At 38.8% G+C, this 27,677-nt stretch overlaps 1 protein-coding gene across 1 annotated transcript; it reads left to right on the top strand.

The window, feature by feature from the left end:
- On the top strand, positions 1 to 26,923 carry LOC135968115 (phosphatidylinositol 3,4,5-trisphosphate 3-phosphatase TPTE2-like). Its single transcript, XM_065533300.1, has 10 exons — positions 1 to 90; positions 904 to 985; positions 1,089 to 1,177; positions 11,179 to 11,240; positions 13,333 to 13,413; positions 17,358 to 17,463; positions 19,541 to 19,632; positions 22,939 to 23,031; positions 24,467 to 24,537; positions 26,637 to 26,923. Exons 2-10 carry the CDS (start codon positions 954 to 956, stop codon positions 26,737 to 26,739), a joined length of 729 nt encoding a protein of 242 aa, XP_065389372.1. The 5' UTR covers positions 1 to 90; positions 904 to 953; the 3' UTR covers positions 26,740 to 26,923.
- Positions 26,924 to 27,677: the final 754 nt, after the last annotated feature.

The following is a 27,677-nucleotide window of genomic DNA, read 5'->3' on the forward strand; positions in this document are numbered from 1 at the left end:
TATGTAAAATATGTGTTTCTCTGTTTTAGGAAGTTGTACAGTTTCTAGACAAGAAACATCCAAACCACTATCGAGTCTACAATCTATGCAGTATGTACATTACTCTGTATATTGCTACTGTAGATAGAAAACAGATTACTGAATGTAAGAAGATGATTTTGCTTTTTACATTGCATTTAATCATAAGTATTTGGTGCTGGTGCGGAAGGAATTTAAAAATCCCTATCTTGGACTGGCCCCATTTGGTAGAAAGAGTTAGCCCAGGAGCACAGAGTACCCTTATGAAGGAGGCAGCTCTGGCAGGACTAATGAGGCTGGAGTGGAGGCAAACCATTTTAGGGAAGATCTGTTCTGGCGATACTAGGTTTAGGAAAATCTGTCTGTTTTTCCTGCCAGATTGTGTTACGAGGACATAGACAATTTAACAAATGAGTCCCTGACCCATTAGCAGTGGGTTATGATGAGAGCAGGGCCGCAGACGGGAAAAAAGCAAAAAAACTCTTTAGAAAATCGGTCGCAACCCAGCTTACCACTCTGTCTTAATTTTTTTCCTCTACCTGTATACTCAATAGACTGGGGGCAATCATTTTGGCCAGCTACATTTGCCTCTTGCGTGGTTTCTAACTACCCTGCAATAATATAATGAATAGTCTGCTAGAAAGTTAAAAATTACACCTATTAAACCAAAATAAGTTGAGTTTAGGTGACGTGAGATGGATAATCCACTACTATCCTTCTGTTTTTGAGACCCTTAAGTTTATTTTATTTAGAGCAGCAGGAGCAACTTGGAAAGCTCCTTTTGAAATGGATAGGGAATTTCTAATAAGATATTTTATATGATTCATAACTTCATTTACTGTGTTATTATATAGAGAGATATGACATACATGTTATTTATTTTAGGTGAAAGAGCTTATGATCCTAAGCACTTCCATAATAGGGTCAGTAGAATCATGATTGATGATCATAATGTCCCCACTCTATGGTAAGTTTTATGCTACGTTGACTATCAGAAGGGGGCTAAATATATTGGGCTTGATTTTTTGAAAATATTTTAATTCAACTAAAAATCCTAAACTTGAAATCAGGGAGATGGTAGCATTCTCCAAGGAAGTAGAGGAGTGGCTGGCTCAAGATCCTGAAAACATCATAGTGATTCACTGTAAAGGAGGCAAAGGTAATAACGTTTTCCTTTTTATTCCTCCCGTTCTAAAGACATGTAAATACATGTAAAGCACAAGAACAAGATATGTGTTGCTATTAAGTATTAGTAATTGTTAGCATTTAAAAATATTAGCTCTAAGACTGAAAGAAGGGAAGGAGAAAGGAAAGAGGAGAGGAACAAGAGTAGGAGATAGGGAGAGGATAAGGAAGGGAAAGAAAAAAGAACTAAGGAGGGTTGAGCATATTTTCCCTTGTTTTTCTACTATTTGGATATCTTTATTTTTCGTTTGCCAGTTTATAGCTCTCAAAATACAAAGTCTTTAATTTTGGAATGTCAGAGTACTTTTATTTAAGGCTGCTATTTTTATTTTTAAATTAACAAATAAAAAGTATATTTATGGCATACAACATGATGTTTTGATATATGTAAACATTGTAAAATGGCTAAATCAACCTAATTAACATATGCATTACTCCACATACTTTTTACTTTTTTGTGGTGAGAACATTTAAATTGCACTCTCTCAGTAATTTTCAAGTCTATATTATTATTAACTGTGGTCACCATGTTGTACAATAAATTTCCTGAACTTGTTCTTCCTGTCTAACTGAAATTTTGCATCCTTTAACTGACATCTCCACAATCCCTCCTTTTTGTTCCCCCCCAGCCCCTGGTAACCACCATTCTACTCTCTGCTTCTATGAATTTGACTTTTTTAGAGTCCACAAATAAGTGAGACATCCAATATTTGTCTTTCTATGCCTGGCTCCTTTCGCTTAACATAACGGTCTCCAGTTTCATCCTTATTATCTCAAGTGATAGGATATCCTCTAAGGCTGAATAGTATGTTCTTATTTATATATAGCAGATATTCTTTATCCGTTCATCCAGACATTTAGATTGACTCCATAGCTTAGCTATTATGAATAAGGCTGCAGTGAACATGGGAGTGCAGATTTCATTTCCTTTGGATATATACCCAGAAGTGGAATCTCCAAATCACGTGGTAGTTCTATTTTTAGTTTTTTGAGGAATCCCCATGCTGTTTTCCGTAATAACTACTAATTTACACTCACACCAACAGTGTACAAGAGGGTTCTCTTTTCTCTACATCCTCACCAACTCTTCTTTTGTCTTTTTGTTAATCACCATCCTAACAGGTATGAGGATATCTCTTTGTGGTTTTAATTTGCTTTTCCTGATGATTAATGATGTTGAGCATTTTTCGTATACCTCTTGGCCATTCATATGTCTTCTTTTGAGAAATATCTTTTCAGGTTATTTGCCCATTTTTTAGGCAAGTAACTTGTTCTCTTGCTATTGTGTTGCTTGAGTTCCTTTTTTTAAAAAAAAAAATTACCCTGTTCTCGAATATATGCTTTGCAGGTATTTTTTCCCATTCTGTAGGTTGTCTCTTTATAATTGTTTCCTTTGCTGTGCAAAAGCTTTTCAGTTTGATACAATGTCATTTGTCTATTTTTTCTTTTTTTGCCTATGCTTTTCAGTCATATCCAAAAAATTTTGGCCCAGACCAATGTCAAGAAGCTTTTCCCCTATGTTTTCTTCTAGTAGTTTTCCAATTTCAAGTTTCACAGTTAAGTCTTTACTTTGAGTTGATTTTTGTATACTGGATGAGATAGGGTGCAATTTCATTCTTCCGCAAGTGGTTATCCAGTTTCCCCAGTTTTGTTTGTTGAAGAGACTGTCCTTTCCTCATCGTGGATTCTTGGCACCTTTGTCGAAGATCAGCTGAAAAATGGGTGGATTTATTCTGGGCTTTCTATTCTGTTCCATTGGTCAATATATCTGTTTTTATTTAAGGTTGTTCTTAAACTTGGTGAGAATCTTTTAGATTAAGGGAACAACACAGAGATGCTATTTCAAAAATTATACTGGACTTTTTCTAGTGTAATGATACAAAGAAGTTTATATTGGTGGGGTTAAAATGGGCAGAAAAGCCACTTGTAAAACCAAACAATTTAAGTTCAGTTAGATTTTCTCATTCAGGTTTAGGCTTTGAATAATCATGTAAGGATATTTCACAATTTTTGACAAACATGAAGAATTACATTCTTAGAGGGCTGTAAAACCATTTTTATATCAAATTCCAGGAAAACATAACACTGTAAACTGACTTATATAATTCAGTAAAATGAAGTTTTAGTCTTATTGAGAACTAGTTTCAAGCCCATTAGTTAATATACAGGTTCAGTGTTTAGCTCTACAGGTTGGAATATTCTGTATAAACTGGCAATTTACAATACCATAGTTAAATTAAGAAGATAGAGGTTGAATCATTTGAAGTTGCCAGTTTTTTAACCATCTTTTGGTTTAAAAATGGCCATTTCACATTGCTCAAACTAAAACGTTATTATCAAGCAGTAGCATCAGTTTTCTATTAACTAATGCTAATTCCTTGCTTGAAGGATTTGAAATTTGACTTTTTTCTAAAAACTTTTGCTGAGAAGGAGTTTGCATAATGTAAGTGTTCACTTAATATTTTGTTGATTTTTTGGGGTTGTTTAGAGAATATCCAGCTGGTATGCACCAGAGAAGCCTCTTTTTTAAAATGTTCATTCGTATTAGTCTTGCTGTCTTCTGATTGGTTGCTGCCTGCAGGTTACCAGTAGTATCATGATAGTAGAAATATTTTATTATTGATTTATACGAGTTCTTTAAAGAATCTGAATGTCAATTTCTCTTAGTATTGCAAGTATATTCTCCCACTGTGTGTGTGTTTTTTTTTAATTTGATTGTGATTTATTTTGTCGTATAAAAGTTTGTAAATTTTTGTTTTGTTTTGAGACACGGTCTCGTTCTGTCACCCAGACTGGAGTAGAACGGCTCAATCTCGGCTCATTGCAGCCTCAATCACCCTGTACTCAAGTGATCCTCCCGCCTCAACTCCTCTGAGTAGGTGGGATTACAGACATGCGCCACCACACCTGGGTAATTTTTGTATTTTTTATATAGACAGGGTCTCCCTATATTGCCCAGACTGGTCTTAAACTCCTGGAGTTCAAATGTTCCACCCGCCTCAGCTTCCCAAAGTGCTGGGATTACATTGTGCAGGAAAGAAGTTTGTAATTTTGAATATAGTAAAATGTGTTAGTCTATGTGTGTGTATGTATTTCATGTTTTTCTGTCATGTTTAGGAAATTCACCCCTATACTGAGGTAGTAAAGATATTCTACATTTCTTCAAAAATCTTCAAGTTGCATTTTTAATATTTGGGTCTTTAATCTAATTGAAATTTGGGGGAAGTTTTTTTTTTCATATAGGTAGCCAATGGTCCTAACACCATCAATTGCATGCTATTTTGTTCTCCATTTATTTGTAATTCCTCTCAATCATATACCAAGTTTCTACAAATATTCAAAATTGTTTCTAAGTTCTCTATATCACACTTTTGTAACTATTGTAGCTTTATATTGTAGTTTGATAGAGGCAGAATTGTCTTGCTCTTCTTGGAACGTTATTCATACATTAAATTTTAAAATAATTTTGTCAAGTTCCATTATAAAACACGTTTAGGATTTTCATTGGAACTACATTGAATTTATAGATTAACTTGAGAGAACTGACAACTTTGTGATATTAAGTTATACATGTGATTGATTTTGTTCATTCTTTAATAATATTTTATATTTTCTTCATCATGTCTTTGCATATATTTTCAAAAATTCATTCCTACACAAATTGTGACTGCAAATGGAATCTCTTTTTTTTTTCTTTTACATTTGGGTTGTTTCCAAATTTTACTATGATAAATAATGCTGCTTTTTTTTTTTGGACGGAGTCTCATTCTGTCACTCAGGGTGGAGTGCAGTGGTACGATCTCGCTGCACTGCAACCTCAGCCTCCCAGGTTCAAGCGATTCTTGTGCCTCAGCCTCTGGAGTAGCTGGGATTACAGGCACCTGCCACCATGCCTGGCTGCTTTGTATTTTTAGTGGAGACAGGCTTTCACCATGTTGGCCAGGCTGGTCTCGAACTCCAGACCTCAAGTGATCTGCCTACCACGGCCTCCCAAAGAGCTTACGGGGGTATTACAGGGGTAAGCCACGGCGCCTGGTCCAATGATGCTGCTTTTAAAAATACACATTTCTTGTTGCATATGTGGCTTTATTTTTGTTGAGTATATACCTCAGACTGAAATAGTTCTGTCTTAGGGTAATTAATCTTGAACTTTATTTGATAATGTCACCTATTTCTAAAACAGTTGTACCAATTTTCACTCCACTGGTATTGTACACTCGAAGTGTTCCATATCTTCCCCAATACTTGCAATTCTGAGTATTTTTATTTTTAGCCGTTGGGTGTTTGTGTGATGGCATATTATGGTGGTGTTCATTTGTATTTCTGTAATTACTAATAAGATTGAGGAAGTTTTCTTAAGATTATTAAGTATTTGGATATCCTTTTTTGTAAAGTAACTATTAAATTTTCTTACCCATTTTTCTCCTGGATTATTTGTCTCTTTTCTCTTGATTTGCAGTTTTTTATGTATTCTGATTTCCATTCTGTTTTTGGTCATATATGTATTTCAAGAAACCTTTTCTGCTCTGTGATTTGCCTTTTCTCTCTCTTAGGAGTATCTTTTGGTTAACAGAAGTTCTTGGCTGTATTACCATCATAGGTATTATGCTTTCCTTTTATAAAGTTTGTGTTTTTGTGTCCTGATTAAGAAAATTTTCCTTGAGTTTAAAGACATTCTACTACTATATTTTCTTCTAGAAGGTTCATTCCTTTTAAAATTGATTTATAAGTATGGTGTGAGGAAGGGGTTAGGTTTCATCTTTTTCCATATATGGCTATCCAATTATTCCAGCACACTGGTTGAGAAGATTTTCATTACTTTACTACCCTGCAGAATATGAGTCTGTTTCTGACCTTTCTATTCTGTTCACTGATTTTTCATCTGTGTGCCAGTAGCACAATCATCTTACTGTAGCTTTCTAATAAGTCCTTATTTCCAGTCAAGTGAGTACAATCATCTTTTTCTTTTTCTTCAAAATTATTTGTGTATTTTAGGCCGTCTACACATTTCCATATAAATTTTGGAATCAACTAGTTAAATACACACACCTGATAGAAATGTTTTTGGAATTGCATTGAATCTATAGATTGGGGAGAATCGAATCTTTACAATATTGACTCATCCAACCCATGAAAAGAGATATTCTCTCATTCAGTTAGGTCTCCTTCCATTTCTCTTTACAATGTTTTCTTATTTTCTGTGTAGAAAGCTTGCATATTTTTGATGAGATTTATTCCTACATATTTGATATGTTGTGGTTATTGAAATGATATCCCTTTAAAGTGTTTATTTTCTAAATGTTGATCTAAATGCAGTTCATTTTATTTATCAATCTTGTAATTCGCAACTTGACTAAACTCACTTTTTATTTTTTTGAGATAGGGTCTCATTCTGTCACCCAGGCTGGAGTGCAGTGACGCGATCATGGCTCACTGCAGCTTCAACCTCCGGGGGCTCAGGAAATCCTCCCACATCAGCCTCCCAAGTAGCTAGGACTGCAGGCAGGTGCCACCACGCCCAGCTAATTTTTTGATTTTTTTGTACAGACAGGGTTTTGCCATGTTGCCGAGTTTGTTCTCAAACTCTTGGGCTCAAGTGATCTGCCAGCCTCAGCCTCCGCCTCCCAAAATGCTAGGATTACAGGCCTGAGCCACAGTACCCAGCCTAAACTCACTTATTAGTTCTACTAAATTATCTATACATTCTTTTGGATTTTATAGTACATGATTATATCATGTGAAAATAATAAATTGTATTTTTTCCTTTTCAGTCATGTTTTTCCCCTACCACTGGCTAGAACCTTCATTACAGTGTAGAATTAGAAGTGGCAATAGCAGCCATCAATGTACACTTCTATTCTCAAAGGAAAAGCTTTCAGCGTCTCTCCAATTGCTTTAGGAGCGTGTGTGTGTGTGTGTGTGTGTTAGCTACCATTTATCAGATTAAGAAATTCCTCAGGCCAGGCGCGGTGGCTCACGCCTGTAATCCCAGCACTTTGGGAGGCTGAGGTGGGCGGATCACGAGGTCAGGAGATCAAGACCATCCTGGCTAACACGGTGAAATTCCGTCTCTACTGAAAATACAAAAAATTAGCCGGGCGTGGTGGTGGGCGCCTGTGGTCCCAGCTACTCGGGAGGCTGAAGCAGGAGAATGGCGTGAACCCGGGAGGCGGAGCTTGCAGTGAGCCTAGATCGCGCCACTGCACTCCAGCCTGGGCGACAGAGCGAGACTCCATCTCAAAAAAAAAAGAAAAAGAAATTCCTCAGCCGGGTGCCATGGCTTATGCCTGTAATCCCAGCACTTTGGGAGGCCCAGTGGGGTCGATCACTTCCGACCAGCCTAGGCAACAGGATGAAACCCCGTCTCTAATCCCGTCTCTACGAAAAAATAAAAACAACCAGGTGTGGTGGTGCATGCCTGTAATACCGGCTACTCCAGAGGAGCTTGAACTCAGGAGGCAGAGGTTGCAGTCAGCCAAGATCGCACCACTGCGCTCCAGCCTAGGTGACCGAGTGAGACATTTGCTAAAAAAAAAAAAAAAAAAAAAAAAGAAAAAGAAAAAAGAAAAAGAAAAGAAAAAACAATGTCTTTAGTTTGCTGAGAGGTTTTTTTTTTTTTTTTAATAATGAATGGATGTTGAATTTTTCCAGATTTTTCTGAATCTTTGAGATGATAATTTTTCCCATTTATCTGATAAATAAATGTGGTTAATTACATGATTAAGTGGTAAACCAACATATTTCTGGAATAAATACAATTGAGTTTTGCTATACTATTTTATTAATTATTAAAATATTTTATTATTAAATTCCTGGATTCTATTTGTTAATATTTTGTTTAGGATTTTCAAATTCATGTCATCAGTGTGATTGGTTATAATTTTCCTTTCTCATAGTTTTTTCAAATCTTGGCTTCATGAAATGAGTTAGATTTCATTTTCTCAGTTTTTATTCCCTGGATGAATTTATGCATGCTAATTTTTTTTCTTCTTAAGTGTACAGTGAAATTCACCAGTGAAGCTACATTGGTCTAGAGTTTTCTCTGGGGAGAAGTTTTTAAATTATGGCTCAGTTTCATATATAGAATTTTTTTTTTTTTTTTTTTTTTTTTTGAGACAGAGTCTCGCTCAGTCGCCCAGGCTGGAGTGCAGTGGCGTGATCTCAGCTCACTGCAAGCTCCGCCTCCTGGGTTTACGCCATTCTCTGGCCTCAGCCTCCCAAGTAGCTGGGACTACAGGTGCCCGCCACCACGCCTGGCTAGTTTTTTGTATTTTTAGTAGGGACGGGGTTTCACCGTGTTAGCCAGGATGGTCTGGATCTGCTGACCTCGTGATCCGCCCGCCTCGGCCTCCCAAAATGCTGGGATTACAGGCATAAGCCACCGCGCCTGGCCTATAGAATTTTTTATAATTTTATTTCCTTAGCCCGTTTTCGTAGGTTATAGTTTTCCCAGCATTTGTCCATTTAATCTACGTTTGCGAATGTCTTGGCATCAAATTATTCACAATATCATTTTATCATTTTAATGTCTACAGAGGCATTCCCTTTTTATTCCTTGTGTTACTTTCTTGGTGCCTTCTCCCTTTTTTTCTTTTGATTAGTCTCACCAGGGAATTATCAATTTTACTAGTCTTTTAAAAGTAACAGATTTTTGGCCTTACTGATGGTCTCTATTATTTATTTTTTATTTCATCGATTAGTATTATATTAGTATTTTCTTCTGTATTCCTTGGGTTAATTTGTTCTTTTCCTGACTTCTTAAGATGAATAATTCTTAGAGTGTCGACCACTCTGTTTTCTATTTAGCATTTACGGCTACACATTTTCTTCTAAGAATTGCTTTAGCTTCATCCCACAAATTTTCATATGTAATATTTTCATTTTACTGGGTTCAAATTATTTTCCAGTTTTCACTGTGCTTGGTGTTTTGTTTTGACCCATGAGTTATGTGGAAGCATACTTCCTTATTTCCAAACATAGGAGACTTTTGTATTTATCTTTAAGTTTTTTATTTCTGAGGCCAGGCGCAGTGGCTCACATCTGTAATCCCAGCAATTTTGGGAGGCTGAAGAGGTGGTTTACCTGAGGTCAGGAGTTCGAGACCAGCCTGACCAACATGGAGAAACCTCGTCTCTACTAAAAATACAAAAAATTGTAGGTTTGGTCACTTCACATAATCTCATATTTCTCAAAGACTTTCTTCACTTTTTAAAAATATTTTTTCTTTATTTTTGTTTGACTGCATTAGTTCAAAAGACCAGTCTTCAATCTCTGAGATTATGTCCTCTACTTGGTCCAGTCTATTGATAAATCTTTCCATTGTATTTTGAAATCCTTAAGTGAGTTTTTTTATTTCCAGAAGTTCTGATTGATTTCTTTTTAAGATGTTCATCTCTTCCTTCATTTGCTGAATTGATTTAGAAGTTTCTTTTGGTGATTTCAACCTTGAATCTCATTGAGCTTCCTTGGAACCCATGCTTTGAATTCTTTATTGTCATTTCTGAGTTTTCATTTTGGTAGAAAGCATTGCCAGAGAGCTAGTGTGATCCTTTGGTGGTGTCACTACATGCAGGTTTTTCATGGTGTCAGAATTCTTGCACTGCTTCTTCTCATCTGGAGATGCTAGCACTTCTAATTTTTCTAATTGTTTTTATGTGGGTAGGATTTTTTCTTTTTCTTTTCTTTCCTGTATTATTATTATTATTATTTTTTTTTTTTTTCTTCTTCTTCTTTCCCTTTCCTTCCTTCCTAGGTGATGTGACTGTAGAGCAATGCTAGGTAGGTCTTTCAGCATTGCTTCTGTATGCACTTCTATCAGCAGGTTTTATATTGGGTATGTGGTTTGACCTAGAAGCCAGTAGATGGCGCCAATGGGTAAGAGCTGGCTGTGGCCGGTGGTGCTGGCTATATACTTGATTCTTGTTTATTGGGAGGAACTCTCTGTTGCTGATTCCTAGAGAACACATTAATCTGAGCTCCCTCCTAAGCCCTAGCGGAACGGGGGTTAGGTCGGGTTGGGGGGGGAAGATGGGTGGAGCCAGATGGGGAAGGTTCCCCAGTGTTGTCCTGCTCTCAGCCCAGGTTTGGGAAAATGCCTGCAGCTTTTCCTTGTGTCTTTCCCTCACAAAGTCTCCAAGCCTCTCGTTAAATTAGCTCCAGGACTCGGGAGAAACAGTGCTCTTCCTGGGTCCGGGTTGCTTGGATCCCCAGTGGAAAGAGGGATGCTGTCTGCCTCTCGCACATACTGAGGCTTCATTCACTTTTGTCAGTCGAATGTTGTCACACAAGACCTGTTTGCCTGCATTGTCCTCCCAAGGATCTGGAGTGTCCTTCATAATTCCAGGGAGTTGTCGTTTCTTTCTTGAGTTAAAGCTTACAGAGTTGATCTTTATATACTATCTTGCTATTTCCAAATGCCCGAGGCATGCTAAAAGCCTGTAATCTGCCATCTTGGAAAAAAAGCATCCTTGCATTCTTAAGAGAAATGGCACTTGGTATTGATACATGGTGCTTCTACATTGCTGAATTCACTTTGAAAAAATATATATATTTTTGTATCTACATTTATATGTGAGACTGGTGTAAAGTAATCATCTACTGTATTTATGCAGTTTTAGAACCAGCTATATTAGTGTTACTAAATGAGTTGGGAATTTTTCTTTTTTACTATTATCCAAAAGAATTTATATAAGACATGAATTATTGCTTTCGAATAGATTTTGTAAAAATCTCATCTTGTTCTTTCGTGGAGAGGTAGTGAGAAATATTTTTACCATACATGTAATTTATTTTCCACCTGTGGGGCAGAGATTGCAGTGAGCTGAGATCACGCCACTGCACTGCAGCCTGGGTGACACAGCAAGACACTGTCCCCCCCAAAAAAGAAAGAAAATCAACTTAAAATGAACCCGTTGAATATTTGAGTGTATTTTTACACCAAGCATGTCCCTTGAACTAACTTCTTTTCTTTTCTAGGAAGAACTGGAACTATGGTTTGTGCCTGCCTGATTGCCACTGAAATATTTTTAACTGCAGAGGTATGAAAGATGTTACCACAGACTTTGTCTTATGATGACTGAGTTTGCTAATTCTGAAACATCAGGGGTAGGATGTTAAGATGATTATTTTAGTCATGGTGCTCAGTGAAATTGTAATTGGAGAAGTGGTTGTTAAAAAGTCTGTTTTTGATACTTCCTTGTTTAACATGCATTAGTTAGTAGCTGGCTTAAGAATCTCTTTGGGCCAGCAGTAGAGTGAGGTCAATGAGACGCAAAATTTAAGAGAATGTTAAAAATTGCAATAATTAAAATAAATGATTTTTAATGCAATATTTAAAAAATGAAAATTAATGCAAAAAAATTATGAGGTACACAATATCAACATTTTAAATAAAGACAAGACCTGATGGGGCAGGATTAAGGTGAGGGGAGTAAAACCATGTTACACAGATACGAAAAACATTCAGTAATCACAGTAGTTCCCTCACCTCACCTGGCCCTGCTCTTACTCCTGCCAGTACCATGACTTCTTCCTTCCTCATGAGAATAGTATCAAGCTGAATTAGATAAATCCTCCAAAGGGTCTTGACCATCCTCACAACGCTTAGGTAGATAAAAAGCAAGATTTCACAACTCAAAGCCTCTCCTGCATGTAACTATCTCTGCTTAGTCAACACATGTGGAATCTGTGACCTCTAGAAATTTCTGATAAGACAAGGTGGGCTGTTTCCACCTAAAGCAGTGTTCTCCATCATTTTTCCTTCTGCCATTTTCTTGGTGAGATGCTACGATTTCCAGCAGCTCCACTCGAGTTGTTTGGCCTACAGTCTAGGGAAGAAGTGGTGGTTATGCACAATGACCAGCACTCTAATTCCACCACCTTTGGTTTTTCTAATTTGAGACACACAGATTTTGAAAACGGATGTTCTAGGATGGTGTTTTTCAAGCTATGGATCATGATTTATCAGTGAGTTGTAAAATAAAGTTGCTGGGTTGTGACTAACATCTCTTAAAAATAAAATGGAATTGGCCGGGCGCGGTGTCTCACACCTGTAATCCCAGCACTTTGGGAGGCCGAGGCAGATGGATCACCCAAGGTTGGGAGTTTAAGACTGGCCCGGCCAACATGGAGAAACCCTGTCTCTACTAAAAATACAAAATTAGCTGGGCGTTGTGGCGCATGCCTGTAATCCCAGATACTCAGGAGGCTGAGGCAGAAGAATCACTTGAACCCAGGAGGCGGAGGTTATGGTGAGCTGAGATCGGGCCATAGCACTCCAGCCTGGGCAACAAGAGCGAAACTCTGTCTCAAAAAAAAAAAAAAAAAAACAAAAAACTAAAACTAAAAATAAAATGGAATAGAGCAGAATAGAAAATATCAAAAGGTTTAAGTATTGGTGTGTGTGTGTGTGTGCACATTTCCTAGGTTTATTAATGTGGATTGCAACTTAAAAAATGAAAAGTTTGAAAGCCACTGATATGGAGCCCTAGACTGAGAACCAGAGACTTGTATTCCAGGTCTGTGCTGCCTCTAACTGGCTGCAGCATCTCCATGGCAGATTGTGTAGTTTTCTTTTGGTCTCGGTCTTCTCATTTGTAAGATGGAAAGAAGGGTTGGACCAGATGATTTCTAAGGTCTTTCCAGCTCTAAAATTTTATGTCTTTACGAAACCTTGAATGAGAGAAGTCTTTGACGTGACTTTGTTAATTTTGGTAACTTGGGTAGCCTTTACCAAAAGACCACTGCGGCTGGGTGCGTTGGCTCATGCCTGTAATCTCAGCACTTTGGGAGGCTAAGGCAGGTGGATCTCTTGAGTCAGAAGTTCGAGACCAGCCTGGCCAACATGGCAAAGCCCCCATCTCTACTAAAAATACAAAAAATTAGCCATTTGTGTGGTACACACCTGTAGTCTCAGCTACTGAGGAGGCTGAGGCAGGATTGAACCCAAGAGGCAGAGGTTGCAGTGAGGTGAGATTCTGCCACTACACTCTAGTGTGGGTGACAGAGCAAGACTCCATGAAAAAAAAAAAAAATCACTGGCTTTAGGAAAGAAGGTGGTTTTAGAAAGACTAAGGGTACCTAATATAGAAAAGGAAAGAGTGCAGGTGAACCATGGTTCCTTTTTTGTAGGAAAGCTTGTACTATTTTGGAGAACGGCGAACAGATAAAACCAATGGCACTAAATATCAGGGAGTAGAGACTCCTTCTCAGGTAAGTTTTCTTTTTAAGAAGGGGAGCTTTTATAGGGGAGTGGGTTAAGATTGCCACCTGTTATTTGGTTTCATTTTAGACTCTTCTCCTTTGGTGATCGGGCAGCAGCATTTGGGCGCCCTGCGACAGGCCTTGGTCCCTCCCTGAGGCTGAGGGTCATGCTTCAGGTGCCACCCACACGTTGGGGGGTGCGGCTTTTCCTCAGAGCACCTGCTTTCTATTCTATACTGGTTATTGTTTATGGAGCTCAGGAGTTGATTATTTTCCCAAAGCAGGAAGGTCCAATACCTAAAGCTCCAGGACCCTGAAGTTTATCTAAAATCACTAGCCTTTGATTTCAATGTAAAAAAGATCTAAGTCTTCCACAAATCCTTACTAGGGCAATTCAACCCTTGCAGAACATCACAAAGACTGTTTTTGGATGACTCCCCTGTGTGCGTGTGCGTGTGCGTGTGCGTGTGCGTGCGTGTGCGTGTGTGTGTGTGTGTGTGTTGTGGGGGAGGTGTATTTTAAAAGAGAAAGAAAAGGGGAAATAAACTTTTCAAAAACCCTTTTATATACACCAGACAGTACCGCACTTTTACATATCTCACTGAAAACCCATAACACCTATATGAAACATACAGTTACTCTATTTTTTTAAAAAAATAATTTCGTTATGGAAAATTTTAATTATATACAAAAGTCCAGAGAATCATACAATATATCTCCGTATAGTCATCACTTCACTGCAACAATCACTTCAGCCTGCAATCAGCCACGTTTCATCCATACTTTTCCCACTCTACTCACACTCCCAACTCCACTTTCCACTCTTGCTTTCCCTACACCTGGATTATTTGGAAGGAAATTTCAGTTGTCAGGCATTTTATCCCACAAGTATTTTAATATTATATCTAAGTACTCTTAAAATAACAAAAAACCCGTAATACCTTTTATCATATCTAAAATATTACACCTTAAAAAATCCTTAATATCAAATTTCTAGTCCATGTTTGTTTCCAAAATTGTCTTAAAATCTTTGAAAATTTAGTTTGTTTCAGTCAGAATTCAAACAACATCCATACATTTCATTTGGCTGCTATGTCTCCTAAGTCTCTTTTACTTCATAGATTCTTGCCATTTTTTATTACTTGTAATTGGTTTACTGCAGAAACCAGAATGTTTAGCCTATAGCATTTACAACATTCTAGACTCTGCTGAACCATTCTAAGAGTTTTACATTCACTATCTCATTTAATATTCTCAGTAACTCCGTGAGTAGGCACTACTATGATTCTCATCTTATAAATTAGAAAATTGAGGTTCAGAGAAATTAACTAAATTAACTTTTGAACCAAGGACAGAAATCTAGATGTCAGACTCTGAAGCCCATGCTGTGCACAGCTTCTCATTTATATTGCCTTTTCTATACTGCCCCTCAAACTGAAGTGAGAGTGCGTTGGGAATTCTTAACTAGATTTGGATGTGGCTGTAAATGAGTTTTTCTTTAGGTGGTGGGAATTGAATAAGTGCTCTTGGCCCTGTTAGAAGAACCCTGTAACTACTGACCCTGTTTAGTTTGGGCAAAAGAACTCAGCCTGGCTGGGCGCGGTGGCTCAAGCCTGTAATCCCAGCACTTTGGGAGGCCGAGACGGGCGGATCACGAGGTCAGGAGATCGAGACCATCCTGGCTAACATGGTGAAACCTCATCTCTACTAAAAAATACAAAAAACTAGCCGGGCGAGGTGGCGGGCGCCTATAGTCCCAGCTACTCGGGAGGCTGAGGCAGGAGAATGGCATGACCCCGGGAGTCGGAGCTTGCAGTGAGCTGAGATCCGGCCACTGCACTCCAGCCTGGGCAACACAGCGAGACTCTGTCTCAAAAAAAAAAAAAAAAAAAAAAAAAAGAACTCAGCCTTATCCACTGATACTTTTCTCCCACTCCCAAGCCAAAAACAAAACCAAACAAAGAACAGTCATAGACCCTAAGCTAAAAGGAATGTGTGGATTTTCTGAAGTGCAGCCCTAATCATGCCATTTCCATGCTCAAAATCCAGAATATGTCCCCACTGCCAATAGCAATAAACTAAATGTTTCAACCTGGCACTCAGGATCCAGTTTGACTTTTCCAACCTTTTCTTCCACTCTGTGCATGTACACATCCCACACTCTAACACATTTAGACTGTGTGCTGTTTCCCAGCCCATGGACACTTGATTCCCTCGTGCCATTGCTCATGCCCCTTTTCCTAGAGTCATTTTCCCTTCCCAGCCTCAAGTAGTTTCTTGCTTCTTCAGTTCTTAAAGCCCTTTGTGTTTCTCTTAGGGACTACATCACTTTGCATTATTCTCTAGCTATTTGAAGTGGTAACTTCTGTATCCTCTTTAAAGGCAAGACCCATGGCTTACCCATCTTTCCACCCTTTCCTCATAATATCTTCTTTGTTTGTAGTGAGTGCCTCCTATGGGTTGGTTGTATTAATTTCTACTACCAGTCCATGTTGTTTTAGTTGCAGGAGAAAGAAGCATGGGAGCAAAAGCAGCTTGAGGGCCCTGGCAGGTTACAGCCTTTAGGGGAAGGTGTAGAATCTGGTGGCAGGAGCCAAGGAGATGTTAGATGGAGCTCCCCCAACAACTCTCCCCACACATCTCCCCATCCGCACCTCTTCTGTAGTCATGTGTAGCGTCTCGAACTTTAGTCCAGAACTAGCACACCAAAGGCTGCAACTGAATCTCTTCTGATTCACTGACAGGGCAACACATGGTCTCAGCTGCATGTTGGAGAGCTGTGTTGGCAAGACCTCAGGACAGAGTGCCCTCTGTGTCTGGTGGTGATTCTCAGACACCATCACATTCTGATCCTGCATTGTGGGCCCTTCTACTGACTACATCTACTCCTAAGTTAAGAACTTTCATGAGCCTTCCTCATGACTGGCCCTTTCTAAAGGAAAGTATGGCAGTTTGTGACTTCTATGAACAGTTCTCAATGGGTATGGAAGAGTCCATGAACTTTTTTTTTTTTTTTTGGAGACAGAATCTCAGTCTGTCACCCCAACTGAAGTGCAGTGGTGCAATCTCAGCTCACTGCAACCTCGAACTCCTGGGTTCAAGCAATTCTCCTGCCTCATACTCCCGAGTAGCTGGGATTACAGGTGCCCACCACCACGCATGGCTACTTTTTGTAGTTTTAGTACAGACAGGGTTTCACCCTGTTGGCCAGGCTGGTCTCGAACCCCTGACCTCAAGTAATCTGCCCACCTTGGCCTCCCAAAGTGCTGGGATCACAGGTGTGAGCCACCAGCCTGGCCACCTTTTGAGTTCTGAACCAGTTGATTCAGTACCAAAGGTCTTCAACCCCTTGAAGATAGATTCAAGGACAGCCATTGTGAACAGCTTGCCCTAGGCAAAGGACAAGGCTAAGGGAATTCCAGGGCTTCCTTGTGAAAACAGAATTGGGGAAATGGAAAGCGAAGAAATTCTAGCTGTCAGGAACAAAAGAAGAATGACAGGAAACCTGCTTCTGAGGTATGGAGGTATTCCCCTTGAGTTTTCACATATACCATTCTCTCATGCCCAGGAACCTGCTCTTCACTACACCACAAACCTTCCTCTAACTCAGTCACAACTAAGCTTCTATCTGCACACTGCCAATGCTGTAACTGTTTTGTTGTTGGTTCTGATTAGTTGCCCTCTCAACCATAAGCAGCCTGTCAACAAGACCCGGCTCCATCCTTGTTACTTCCCCATCGCACTTAATTCAGTATTTTCCCCCCAAGGTAGATAGTGGTGAGGCAGCATCCCTCAAAATGTCTAGTAATATAATGGCATCCAGTAAATGTTTCCTTAATTATTTACTGCCCCTAACCTTTATGCAATTAAAAAAAAAAAGAAAGAAAAAAAATAAGAATGCTGACTTTAAACTTTTCATCTCCACTTAAAGTAAGGCTTCTGTTGCTTTTCAGAATAGATATGTTGGATATTTTGCACAAGTGAAACATAGCTACAACTGGAATCTCCCTCCAAGAAAGACACTGTTTATAAAAAGATTCGTTATTTATTCGATTCATGGTAAGTGTTTATGTAAAATTGAAGAATTGGGCAGGAGGGCCAAGGTTCCCACTCTGGGAGGGTTTTGCTCATTGTTATATATACAGATGATCCTAACTCATACCTGTCTTTTTACATATCCTCATGCATAAATTCCTTCTTAATTGCCCATTGATTGCCAGCCCTTAGATGTTCTTCACTTTTTCTTTTCCAGCACCAATTTGGGGGACTTCATCACCCTCCCATCTCTCCTGTTCTCTTTGCTCCTCTGTTCGCAACCCAGAGTGGACTTTTCAGGGCAGAGTGAGCTTCTGATGAGGGAGGAGGAGGACCCCTGTGCCTTCAAGACTGGTTATTTCTCATAACCACCTCTAGTTCAGAGTTTGTCTTGGCAGAGGTGTCTCCATATCATATCATTTTCTCACCTTCTTTCAGAGGCATATTTTTTTCTCATCCCCCTGGGCTCTCTCTTTTCCCTTCTGTCCTCCATCTGTAACCCTCTCACTCCCAGCCACTCCCATACCTTGTGGCTCTCACTCCCAGCCACAGTGCTGGGGGTCAAGATAAGCCTCCTAAGAGGAGCACTTAGGTCCTCCCTGCCTGAATCTACATGGAAATGGAAAGGGTTGGGAGAAAGTGGGGCTCTATGGAGGTATCTTTCACCCCCCTAGCTGTTACCGAGTATTACCAGTTGTAAAAATCCATATAAACATCATGAGAGCTATTTGCCTGCTTCCAGAATGTAAGCAGAGAGATAAAGCTGGGATGCACTGTTGCCCAGGGAGGCAGGGAAATTGGTCAGATGTACACCTCTGGGACTTGAGAAAGAAAGTGCAGAGAGAAACTGGCCCCCATTTCCATGTCCATTTCTCCATCACCAACCTTGCTTCCCCTGCACAGCTTACACTCAGTAGAGGTGGGAAAGCAGGATGTGTCTGTGTGGAGGGGATGGGGTCTCACCACTTCCACTGCCAGAGAGGTAGCAGGGTGGCGATGCATCTGAACCCCTAAAGCAAACCTCTTATAACAGCCAGCATGTGGACCTGAGGTGGTGCCAGTGCTGGGCGTTACAGGTGCCATGGTGCCGGGCTGCTGGTGTCCACACAGACAGCCTAGTATTTTTAGCCTCCTGAGTTTTGTTCTACATTTCACTGATTTCTGGTGGACATCAATAGAAAGAAGTTCTGCACCTGGAATGGGAAAGAGGGAACTGAGGCAAGAAACTGTGATTTCTAATGACAAATGAATATCATGGTGTTAGTGAAAACAAAATTAAATGAAAAGAAGACAAACAGCATAGGAGATGATCAATCAAGAATAATTAATACACTCGTTTATTAGAATATTTAATTCTCTACTTTTAGTTTTGTGCATATTTAAATTAAAAATAATGTAGAGTTGAGAGGAAAGCAATAAAAAATTAATTGGAGCCTGAGAAACAGTCTTTGAGGAAATGCTAAGGAAGTGAGTAGGTCATTTGAATTGAAAAAAAAAAAAAAGGGCAAAAGAGCCTTTGTCTGTAAATATATACAGCATACCATGGGAATTTGATATAACCTGTGTTTTTATAGAGATTGCATCAGGAACTAGACTTAAAGTAGGGCCAAAGTAATTTAGACCACAGTATTTCTTATTAAGAATCATTATGATTAGAAGTTTGAAGAAAGCAAGACATTAGCAAGAAAGGTGTCAAGTCACCTTCCCATATATATATATGAGACAGAGTCTTGCTCTAAGTCTCACTCTGTGGTCCAGGCTGGAGTGCAGTGGTGCGATCTCGACTCACTTCAACCTCCACCTCCCAGGTTCAAGCGATTCTCCTGCCTCAGCCTCCCAAGTAGCTGGGACTACAGGCATGCACCACCACACTGGGCTAATTTTTGTGTATTTTTAGTAGAGACAGAGTTTCACCATGTTGATCAGGCTGGTCTCGAACTCCTGACCTCAAATGATCCACCTGCCTAGCCTCCCAAAGTGTTAGGATTACAGGCATGAGCCACCGTGCCCAGCTAATTTTTTCTCTTTTTAATCCATGATGTTAATTGGCAAGACATTTTGATCTTCGCGCTAACCAGCCTAACTTTTTAATTTCATTTAGGTGTTGGAACAGGCGATGGATATGATCTAAAAGTCCAAATAGTAATGAAGAAAAAGATTGTCTTTTCCTGTACTTCCTTAAACAATTGTCGGGTAAGAGAAAACATGTGAACTGAAAAAATCTGATGTTTGTTTTAAGGCTGAATGTCAAACCAGCAATGTTGACCTCCCTAAACTATCACTTACCATAAAGAGATTCCATGATGCTTTCTGGTTACCGTTGTGGTGTCACTGGATTTGAATGCAAACCAGAGGTAAATTAACCTGTTTGTTCAAAACAGTTTTTTTAGGGTACTTTCCAGAATGTATTTCTGTTCAGTGTTGCTTTGCCTTTCACTTTTCCACAAATGCTGAGCATGTTCCCAGGAATGTATTAAGGATTTTAATTTACATATCTGGTCATTTTAAGCCATATTCTCTTCTTCTCGGTCATTTTATCTTTTATTATATAGCACTGATTCTAAAATGTTAGTGTGCATGAAAACCACTGAGAAGCTTGTAAAGATTTACATTCCTGGGTTGTACCCTAAAGTAAGATTCAGGAAATCTGGAATGGGGGCCAGGAATCTATAGACTTAGCAGTGTCCCAAGTGATTGTTCTAAGTCAGAGGTTCTGTGGGGTTGACCCTATGAGAAACAATGCAAGGAGGAATGAATTGGGGAGGAATCTCTTTATCCAAAGCAAAAGGGACCTGGTAGTCAATGTTTTGCTACAGTGAAGAAATGCCTAAAACTACATACCTTTTCTGAAACAATAAAGCTTCCTTCATGGGTCTAATAACCATAAACTTTTAGAATTCCTACCCAGGCCTTTGTCTCAAATTCTTTTATTACTAATCCTATTCCCTCACTCTCTGCACTGCACCCACTTTTTTTGGCCTCTCCCAACTGAGGGCATTCACCCAGGCCTTATCCTTGGCTTCCTGTTCTTAGCAAATGCTTTATTCTTGGTTAAAGAATCACCCATTTCCCTTACTTAAACTATTATTTGTTCATTTACTGAAGAGATATTTATAGTCGCCCACTGAGTTGTAGATGCAAGAGCTGCAACATGAACAGTTTGCACTCCAACTGAAATGCAGTAGCCAGTCTGAATTATCAAGGAGCTTTATCTGCTTCTGCAAATGGCACCAGCATTCTCCCACTCAGGCCTTGGGCTTTGATTCTCTTTGCCTTGGCTCCCTAAATCCAGTTAGGCATCAATCCCTGTTGATGATGCCTTTGAAATTTTTCTATGCTCGCCTTCCTTTCTGTTCTCACTGCCACTAACTGTCCGGAACCTCATTTGCTCATGCCTAGATTTCTACAATGGTCTCCTTGCCTTTCTTGCTCCTTATAGAATGCGATGTATGGAATCCTGAAATACGCGTACTGAAATGTTGCTCTCATTGTGAAAAGTATGTAGAGCAGAAGACACACTGCATGCCCATGGTCAGAGCCAGTTAACACCTTTGGCTCAACATCCTTACCTGTAAAATAAATATCACACCTCAAGTATTACGGGAATTAAATTAGATAATATGTATGAAGTTGCTTTGTGAACTATAAATCACTAAATAAATGTTATATGTGATAATTATCAGGCCTCTTTGTCACATAGGAAATACACCATGATATTCTTCAGCAGCTTCACTCTTATTTCCTTGGCTCTTGAGCTCTTAAGATATAATAGACCTAACATACCTGAGCTTATTTTTATCAGTAGCTTGACCAGCAGACTCCATTCCAAATAAACTGGGTCATCCCCTTTGGCTCTTGGAACACAACTCTAAGTTATTTAGTTAGTTAGTTGGTTATTTCTTTCCTTTCTTCCTTCCTTCCTTTCTTTTTCTTTCCTTGAGTCAGGGTCCCATTCTGTCCGAGGCTGTAGTGCAGTGGCGCGATCAAGGCTCCCTGGAGCCTCAACTTCCCGAGCTCAAGCAATCCCCCAATTTTTAAAAATTTTTTGTAGAAGCTGGATCTTGCTATGTTACCCAGGGTGGTCTCAAACTCTTGAGCTCAAGCAACCCTTCCATCTCAGCCTCACAGAGTGCTGGGATTATAGGCATGAGCCACACTGCCTGACCTTTTTTGTTGTTTTTCTAACTTCTACTTTGCGTTATTGCTGGTCTTTTTCCATCTGTATGAACTAGATTCTATTTTCAGAGCTCTTCTTCATTTATCTAAACCGTTTCATGCCCAATTCAATTTCTGCCTCCTCAGTGAAATTTTCTGCACTTCCTGTTAACTAGCCCTCAATGGTGCATGAGAGCACACCCAGTCTTCATCATACAGATTGAGAGTTACATAGTATTCTACGATTGTTTCTTATGTGTACAGCTTCCTGAAGGGACCAAAAGAGTCTGCACCTTCTTTTGTGTTTTTCACAGGGCCTAGCATAGACCCTTCTCACTGTGGGTGCCATTATTTATATGAGAGTGAGTCAAAGAAATAGTGTATCTTCAAAGTCATTCATTCCAAAACGTGAACTATCTTTGGTCACTCCTCCATCTGCAGCCTGTAATGGTCAAGTCCAAAGATCCCACTGACAGACACAAGAGTTCTAATAAAACATGATGATCAGGGGGACCCCACACCCCCAAGTGTTACAGACCCCGTTGTTATTTTTTTTAATTTAGTAAATAAAAAGCCAGAGTTAAGCATTATTTTTTGAATGTCGAGGGTAGCTTTAAAATTGAGCTTCTTAACATATTCTCAAAAGAGGTCCTAATGTATGAAAATCAAATGACACACATTAAATAATAATATTTAACTGATTAATGTCTAATAGAAAATTCAATACTTCTGAAAAGTGAGACACTTTTGAAAAGTGCTTCATGATAACCCTCAAACATGTTGGCCTTTAAAAATCATAAACAACAGGCCAGGTGTGGTGGCTCACCTCTGTAATCCCAGCACTTTGGGAGGCCCAGGTGGGCAGATCACTTGAGGCCTGGAGTTTGGGACCAGCCTGGCCAATATAGCAAAACCCCATCTCTACTAAAAGTGCAAAAACTAGCTGGGTGTGGTGGCATGCGCCTATAGTCCCAGCTACTCAGGAGGATGAGGCATGAGAATCACTTGAACCTGGGAGACAGAGGTTGCAGTGAGCTGAGATCACACCACTGCACTCCAGCCTGGGTGACAGTAAGACCGTCTCAAAAAAAAAAAAAAAAAAAAAAACATATATATATATACACACACACACACACACACACACACATACATACACTACACACATACGTATAAACAACAGTGTTGCAACTAGAAAAGATCATTAATAATTATTTATACATGTAGTGATTGGTCTGTGAGACCAAAAGTACTTGATAAATATAGGAAGTCTGGATAAGTGAAAAGGAACTTCATTGTTATCATTAGCTAGGTTTATAGTTCCGAATTCCATGTGTTCATTCACAGGTATTTCATGACACTGAAACAGACAGGGTAATAATTGATGTGTTCAACTGTCCACCTCTGTATGATGATGTGAAAGTGCAAGTTTCCTCTTCGGTGAGTAATCAAGAAATGGCCTCTGCCATTGTTCTTGTCTGAACTTTTGAATGGTTTTATTTAAGGTTTCCTTTACTACGGTTCCCAACAAGGGAGATGATAAATGTCATCCCATAGAGGAAGGGGGAGAAAAACAATACATCAGATCTATAACAAATTTTTTAAAAGAACATATGTAATTTGAATAATTTTTGTTCATTTGTTTTTTCTAAATTGTACATTTTCTAAATGTTTCTAAATTTACATGTATTAATTCACAAATCTAAAAAATACAAAATAAATACAAAAAAAAAAAATACAAGCCAAGATGCTAAAAAATCAAAGGTATGTTTTACTGCATAGCAGTGGTTACATTTTGTTTTGTATCATTTTTAATATTAAAAATTGAGACAGAGTCTCACTCTGTCACCCAGGCTGGAGTGCAGTGGCGTGACCATAGCTAACTGTGGCTTCACCTCCTGGGCTCAAGCAATCCTCCCACCTCACCCTCCTGAGTAGCTGGGAGCACTGACTGGAAAGAGAGTTAGGTTTGGGTGACTCAGTTGGGTGAAACACAGAGAAGGCAGCACAATACAACACATGAAATAACCAAAGCAGTTTTTTGTTAATTCTAAAGAGAAGAGGGCAGCACACCTCACAGGGCGAACTCCAAGGGGCAGCCATGCAGGAGACCTGTGCTCAACTGATGGGTGGGGAGCAAGAGCGAGAAAGAGGGAGGGACCTGAGAGTGGAAGCCTTTATTGGGAAGTAAGGTGTTACCTGAGCAGGTTTCCTGCGGGGAGGTCTAATCGGTGGGTTTAATGCAAGCAGTCATGAGTTCCATGGAGTCATGCTGTGACTGAGAGGTGGTCACTGATATATCCACACGGTCCATGCAGAGTATGGGGGTCTGTGGGGTGGTTATATCTAGCTGTCCGCAATGAAGTAGTCACCAGCAGAAGGTTGTATAAGGCAGATATTGGGATCAGTCACATTGAGAAACCGGGAGGAGGTGAACTGGAAACTGTCAAGGGTGACTGAGCCCTGCTTCTGATATCAGAAAGTGCAATTTATATTTAAAAGGGATGCTGAGGCAACAAAAAAAATTGTAAGAATTCACTACAAAATACTTGGGTATATATAAGCATCGGTCCTTAGTGGATTCTGTTTCGCACTATCTAAACCAGATTCAAATATCAGCATTTAAATATCTATCATGGAAAATACAGTATTCCCTGAAAATTTTGATAGAAACAGCAAAAGAAAGCAATAGCATTTTCTTAAGCCTCCTCCTTTGTGTCTTGAGTGTATTGTTATAGGATGCAGAATGCTACATATTGAATGGTTTTAATTATTTGATAAATATATAAAGGAATACAGGAAGAAACTTTAATTTCTTTGGAATGATCAGTTCTTGGCATCAATTTTACTTTAAAAAAATTTTTTTTCTTTTTAGGATTTTCCTAAATACTATCACAACTACCCTTTTTTCTTCTGGTTTAACACATCTTTAATACAAAATAACAGGTATGGATATAATATCAACCCAAAGAAACAACCTAATAATCTTCAATGTCTGTGTATAAGGTGTAATGGCAAGTGTTTTGCTGGTTGTCATAAGCTTAATTTATAGAAAACAAAAAATCCTTGAGCCACCATTGTTCATTGCCTTACTCATTTTACGATGGTTATTTTAAAAATACAGTTGTACTTGAGACCACCTGTTGCAGTGCCCTCAAGGTCCATGTCATAGGACTGTGTTATGAGTTCAAGAGTATTATAATCAGATCTTAAGTGTGGTAGTAAATTCCTCCCACAGAAGTTCAATATGAATCTGCTCAGTACCTTCAACATGTCAGGTCCTCAGTAGGTGCCAATTTACCAATGACGAAGCACCACCAAATTTTGTGCTAAAGTAAGGGAGGACCTAGGGAGGCTTCAGCTAGCTGAAAAGCTGACTGACACACTTACATCTAGGAGAAGTTACAAGACACAATAAGTATTAAGAAATACAGCTAAAAAATCATCAATTGATAGTCTCCCATTTAAACATGGCTTTCTAATAACTGAATTGGGAAAACTTTCTTAAAAACTATTAATTGGAGGCTGGGCATGGTGGCTTATGCCTGTAATCCTAGCACTTTGGGAAGCTGAGGCGGGCGGATCACCTGAGATTGGGAGTTTGAGACCAGCCTGGCCAACATGGTAAAACCATGTTGGCTACTAAAAATAACAAAAATTAGCCAGGTGTGGTGGCGCATGCCTGTAATCCCAGCTACTCGGGAGGCTGAGGCTGTAGAATCACTTGAACCCAGGAGGCAGAGATTGCAGTGAGCCAAGATCGTATCACTGCACTCCAGCTTGGGTGACAGAGTGAGACTCTGTCTAAAGAAGGAAAAGAAAAGAAAAAACTATTAATTGGATTTGGAGATTATTGTTCCCAGAAAACCTTCTGCCATATTTGGAAACTTACTTCTCAGTCTAGAAGTTCTCTACTTTAAGTAGTATTTTTTCTGTGGTGGTGAAAAATTGAGATTTTTTTGTATCAACCATACTTTTCAATACAAAAAGAGAAAATATTTTTAAAATGCTTCAGGTCAGAGTTGAGGAAGTGGCTATGATTGCACGTGGCATGAATTGGTAGTTATTGTTACAACCAGTCCTAGTCTTTTCTTCAACTCTGAGCTGGATTTAATAACTCCTTAAGTCCAGTAAGGCAACGGTAAATTAAACCGCTGTTCTACACACTTGTATTGCATACACATTTAATAGATTTTGATAGAGTGAACTTTGGACTGGATGGAAAGTTTTTACAAATTTGTTTCTTGGATGCATACAAACAATAAGCTTTGACTCCTAACGTGAGCAAAGTCCCTCAAATGTGAGAGCTGGGTGGAGCTTCATTTGTTGCTGCTCCTCAAAAGTGATTCTGGTTTTCCTTTGAAACACCATGTTCATTTTGGAGAAGTAATAAGTTAGATCACCTTTATTCTCACTTTTATATAAATTTCTAAAGATTTCTGTAATATTTCAATTTATTTACTATTGGTAAAGCTTTTTGTTCGTTATGAGATTGTTGGTTAGCCAAAAATGCCAACTTCTGTCCTTTAGAAAACTAGGCATAAATAGGTTAACTAATTTATGCTTAGTGTTCTATTATTGGAATGCTAAGCATGTAGGATTTATTTATATCCTACTGCTCAAGGTCGCTGCCAAGGGCTGATTGCAAAAATTCAAAAAATTGCAACCTCAGGCATAAATTAAAATAGATATAGTACTTTATTATTGGGTTTTGATATATGTCTAATCAGACTGATTTCTGTCACATATAGAAATTTAGATAGTTTATTAAACCTAGATGTCATTAATTCCATAAAAAGCAACGTTAAAAGAATCAGTAGCACGTGTTACTGATGTGTTGCTGAAGATTAAGGTATTTTTAAGTCTCACTGAAAAGGTGGAAGGAGCCAACTGAGACACAGAAAAGGGGCTGAGGTGTGGGGCTTCTATTCATGGTGAGGAAGTCTTTTTTTTGTTTGTTTCTTCAAGCTCTAACAAGGGTGCCTACTGCATGGCTTTTCAGTTAGCCCCAAAATAAAATGTAATAATTTGTTTTCTATTCTTAGGCTTTATCTACAAAGAAATGAATTGGATAATCTTCATAAACAAAAAACATGGAAAATGTATCAACCACAATATGCAGTAGAGACGTATTTTGATGAGAAATGACTTAGTTATTTTGTAACTGGTAGCTGATTAAGTATAGTTCCCCACACCCCTTCTGGGAAAGAATTATTGTTCTTTCCAACCCTGCCACATAGTTATATGTTCTAAATCTTCCTTGCTGGTACATCTATATTGATATTTGTGTACACATGTTCTTTATAAATCTATTAAATATATACAGATAAAATGTCAGGGTTTTTTCTTTTTTGAAGGCATATATTTCACAGTTTCCATCTTGTATTTACATATATTTGGAACACAGTACTTAGGAACAGTAGGCATTATTTTGAAGAACTTTGAAATAGAACTTTCATACCAAAATAATCAAGAGATATTTAAAAATTATGATCCCCCAACACCCACTTACTTATACATTTTTGGTCAAGTATTTATTCCCTGCTTTGTTTCACATTTGTAATTTCAGATTTATTAGAAAGCTAATTTATATTTTTTCTTCTACTTGATTTACAAACTATCTGTTAACAGATTGGCAGCAAAGACTAAGTTTTAAACCCAGAAGAGAGAAATATTTCACACAACTCCCAACACACACTATTCGCTTGTTCTAAGCACTAAGTGGGTAGCTTACTTAACACTTTAATTACACACAGACATGGGGGTTGGGGTAAGAAGATGGTAGTAAATATGAAGGATAAGTAACCTTCAGTAACTTCTGCTTTTGTATAAACTTGTAAGTGAAGTCAAAAGAAATATTTGTTCTTAGAGTAATTTAGGTGTATTGTTTTGAAATCCGCTACTCCTGCTCACAACCAATGTCACCTAAGCCCTGGGAGAACTCTGAAGGGACGTAATCTTTTCATCATAAACAGTGGTTAGCCCTGTGTCCACAGGGAATCATTATTATTTCCTCATTGGTGATGACTGGTACTTTTTTATTAAAAACTTTTTTTTTTTTTTGAGACAGTCTAACTCTGTCACCC

The sequence above is a fragment of the Macaca fascicularis genome, chromosome 17 (genome assembly GCF_037993035.2).
Source record: "Macaca fascicularis isolate 582-1 chromosome 17, T2T-MFA8v1.1".
Lineage (NCBI taxonomy): Eukaryota > Metazoa > Chordata > Mammalia > Primates > Cercopithecidae > Macaca > Macaca fascicularis.

What these genes read in the sequence shown, in the direction of transcription:
- LOC135968115 (XM_065533300.1), top strand. Translation starts at nt 954, where the DNA reads ATGATTGATGATCATAATGTCCCCACTCTATG. An exon ending in GAGTAGAGACTCCTTCTCAG is followed by an intron (nt 13,414 to 17,357) that starts GTAAGTTTTCTT and finishes GTTGCTTTTCAG; the next exon opens with AATAGATATGTTGGATATTT. An exon ending in TCTTTAATACAAAATAACAG is followed by an intron (nt 24,538 to 26,636) that starts GTATGGATATAA and finishes TTCTATTCTTAG; the next exon opens with GCTTTATCTACAAAGAAATG.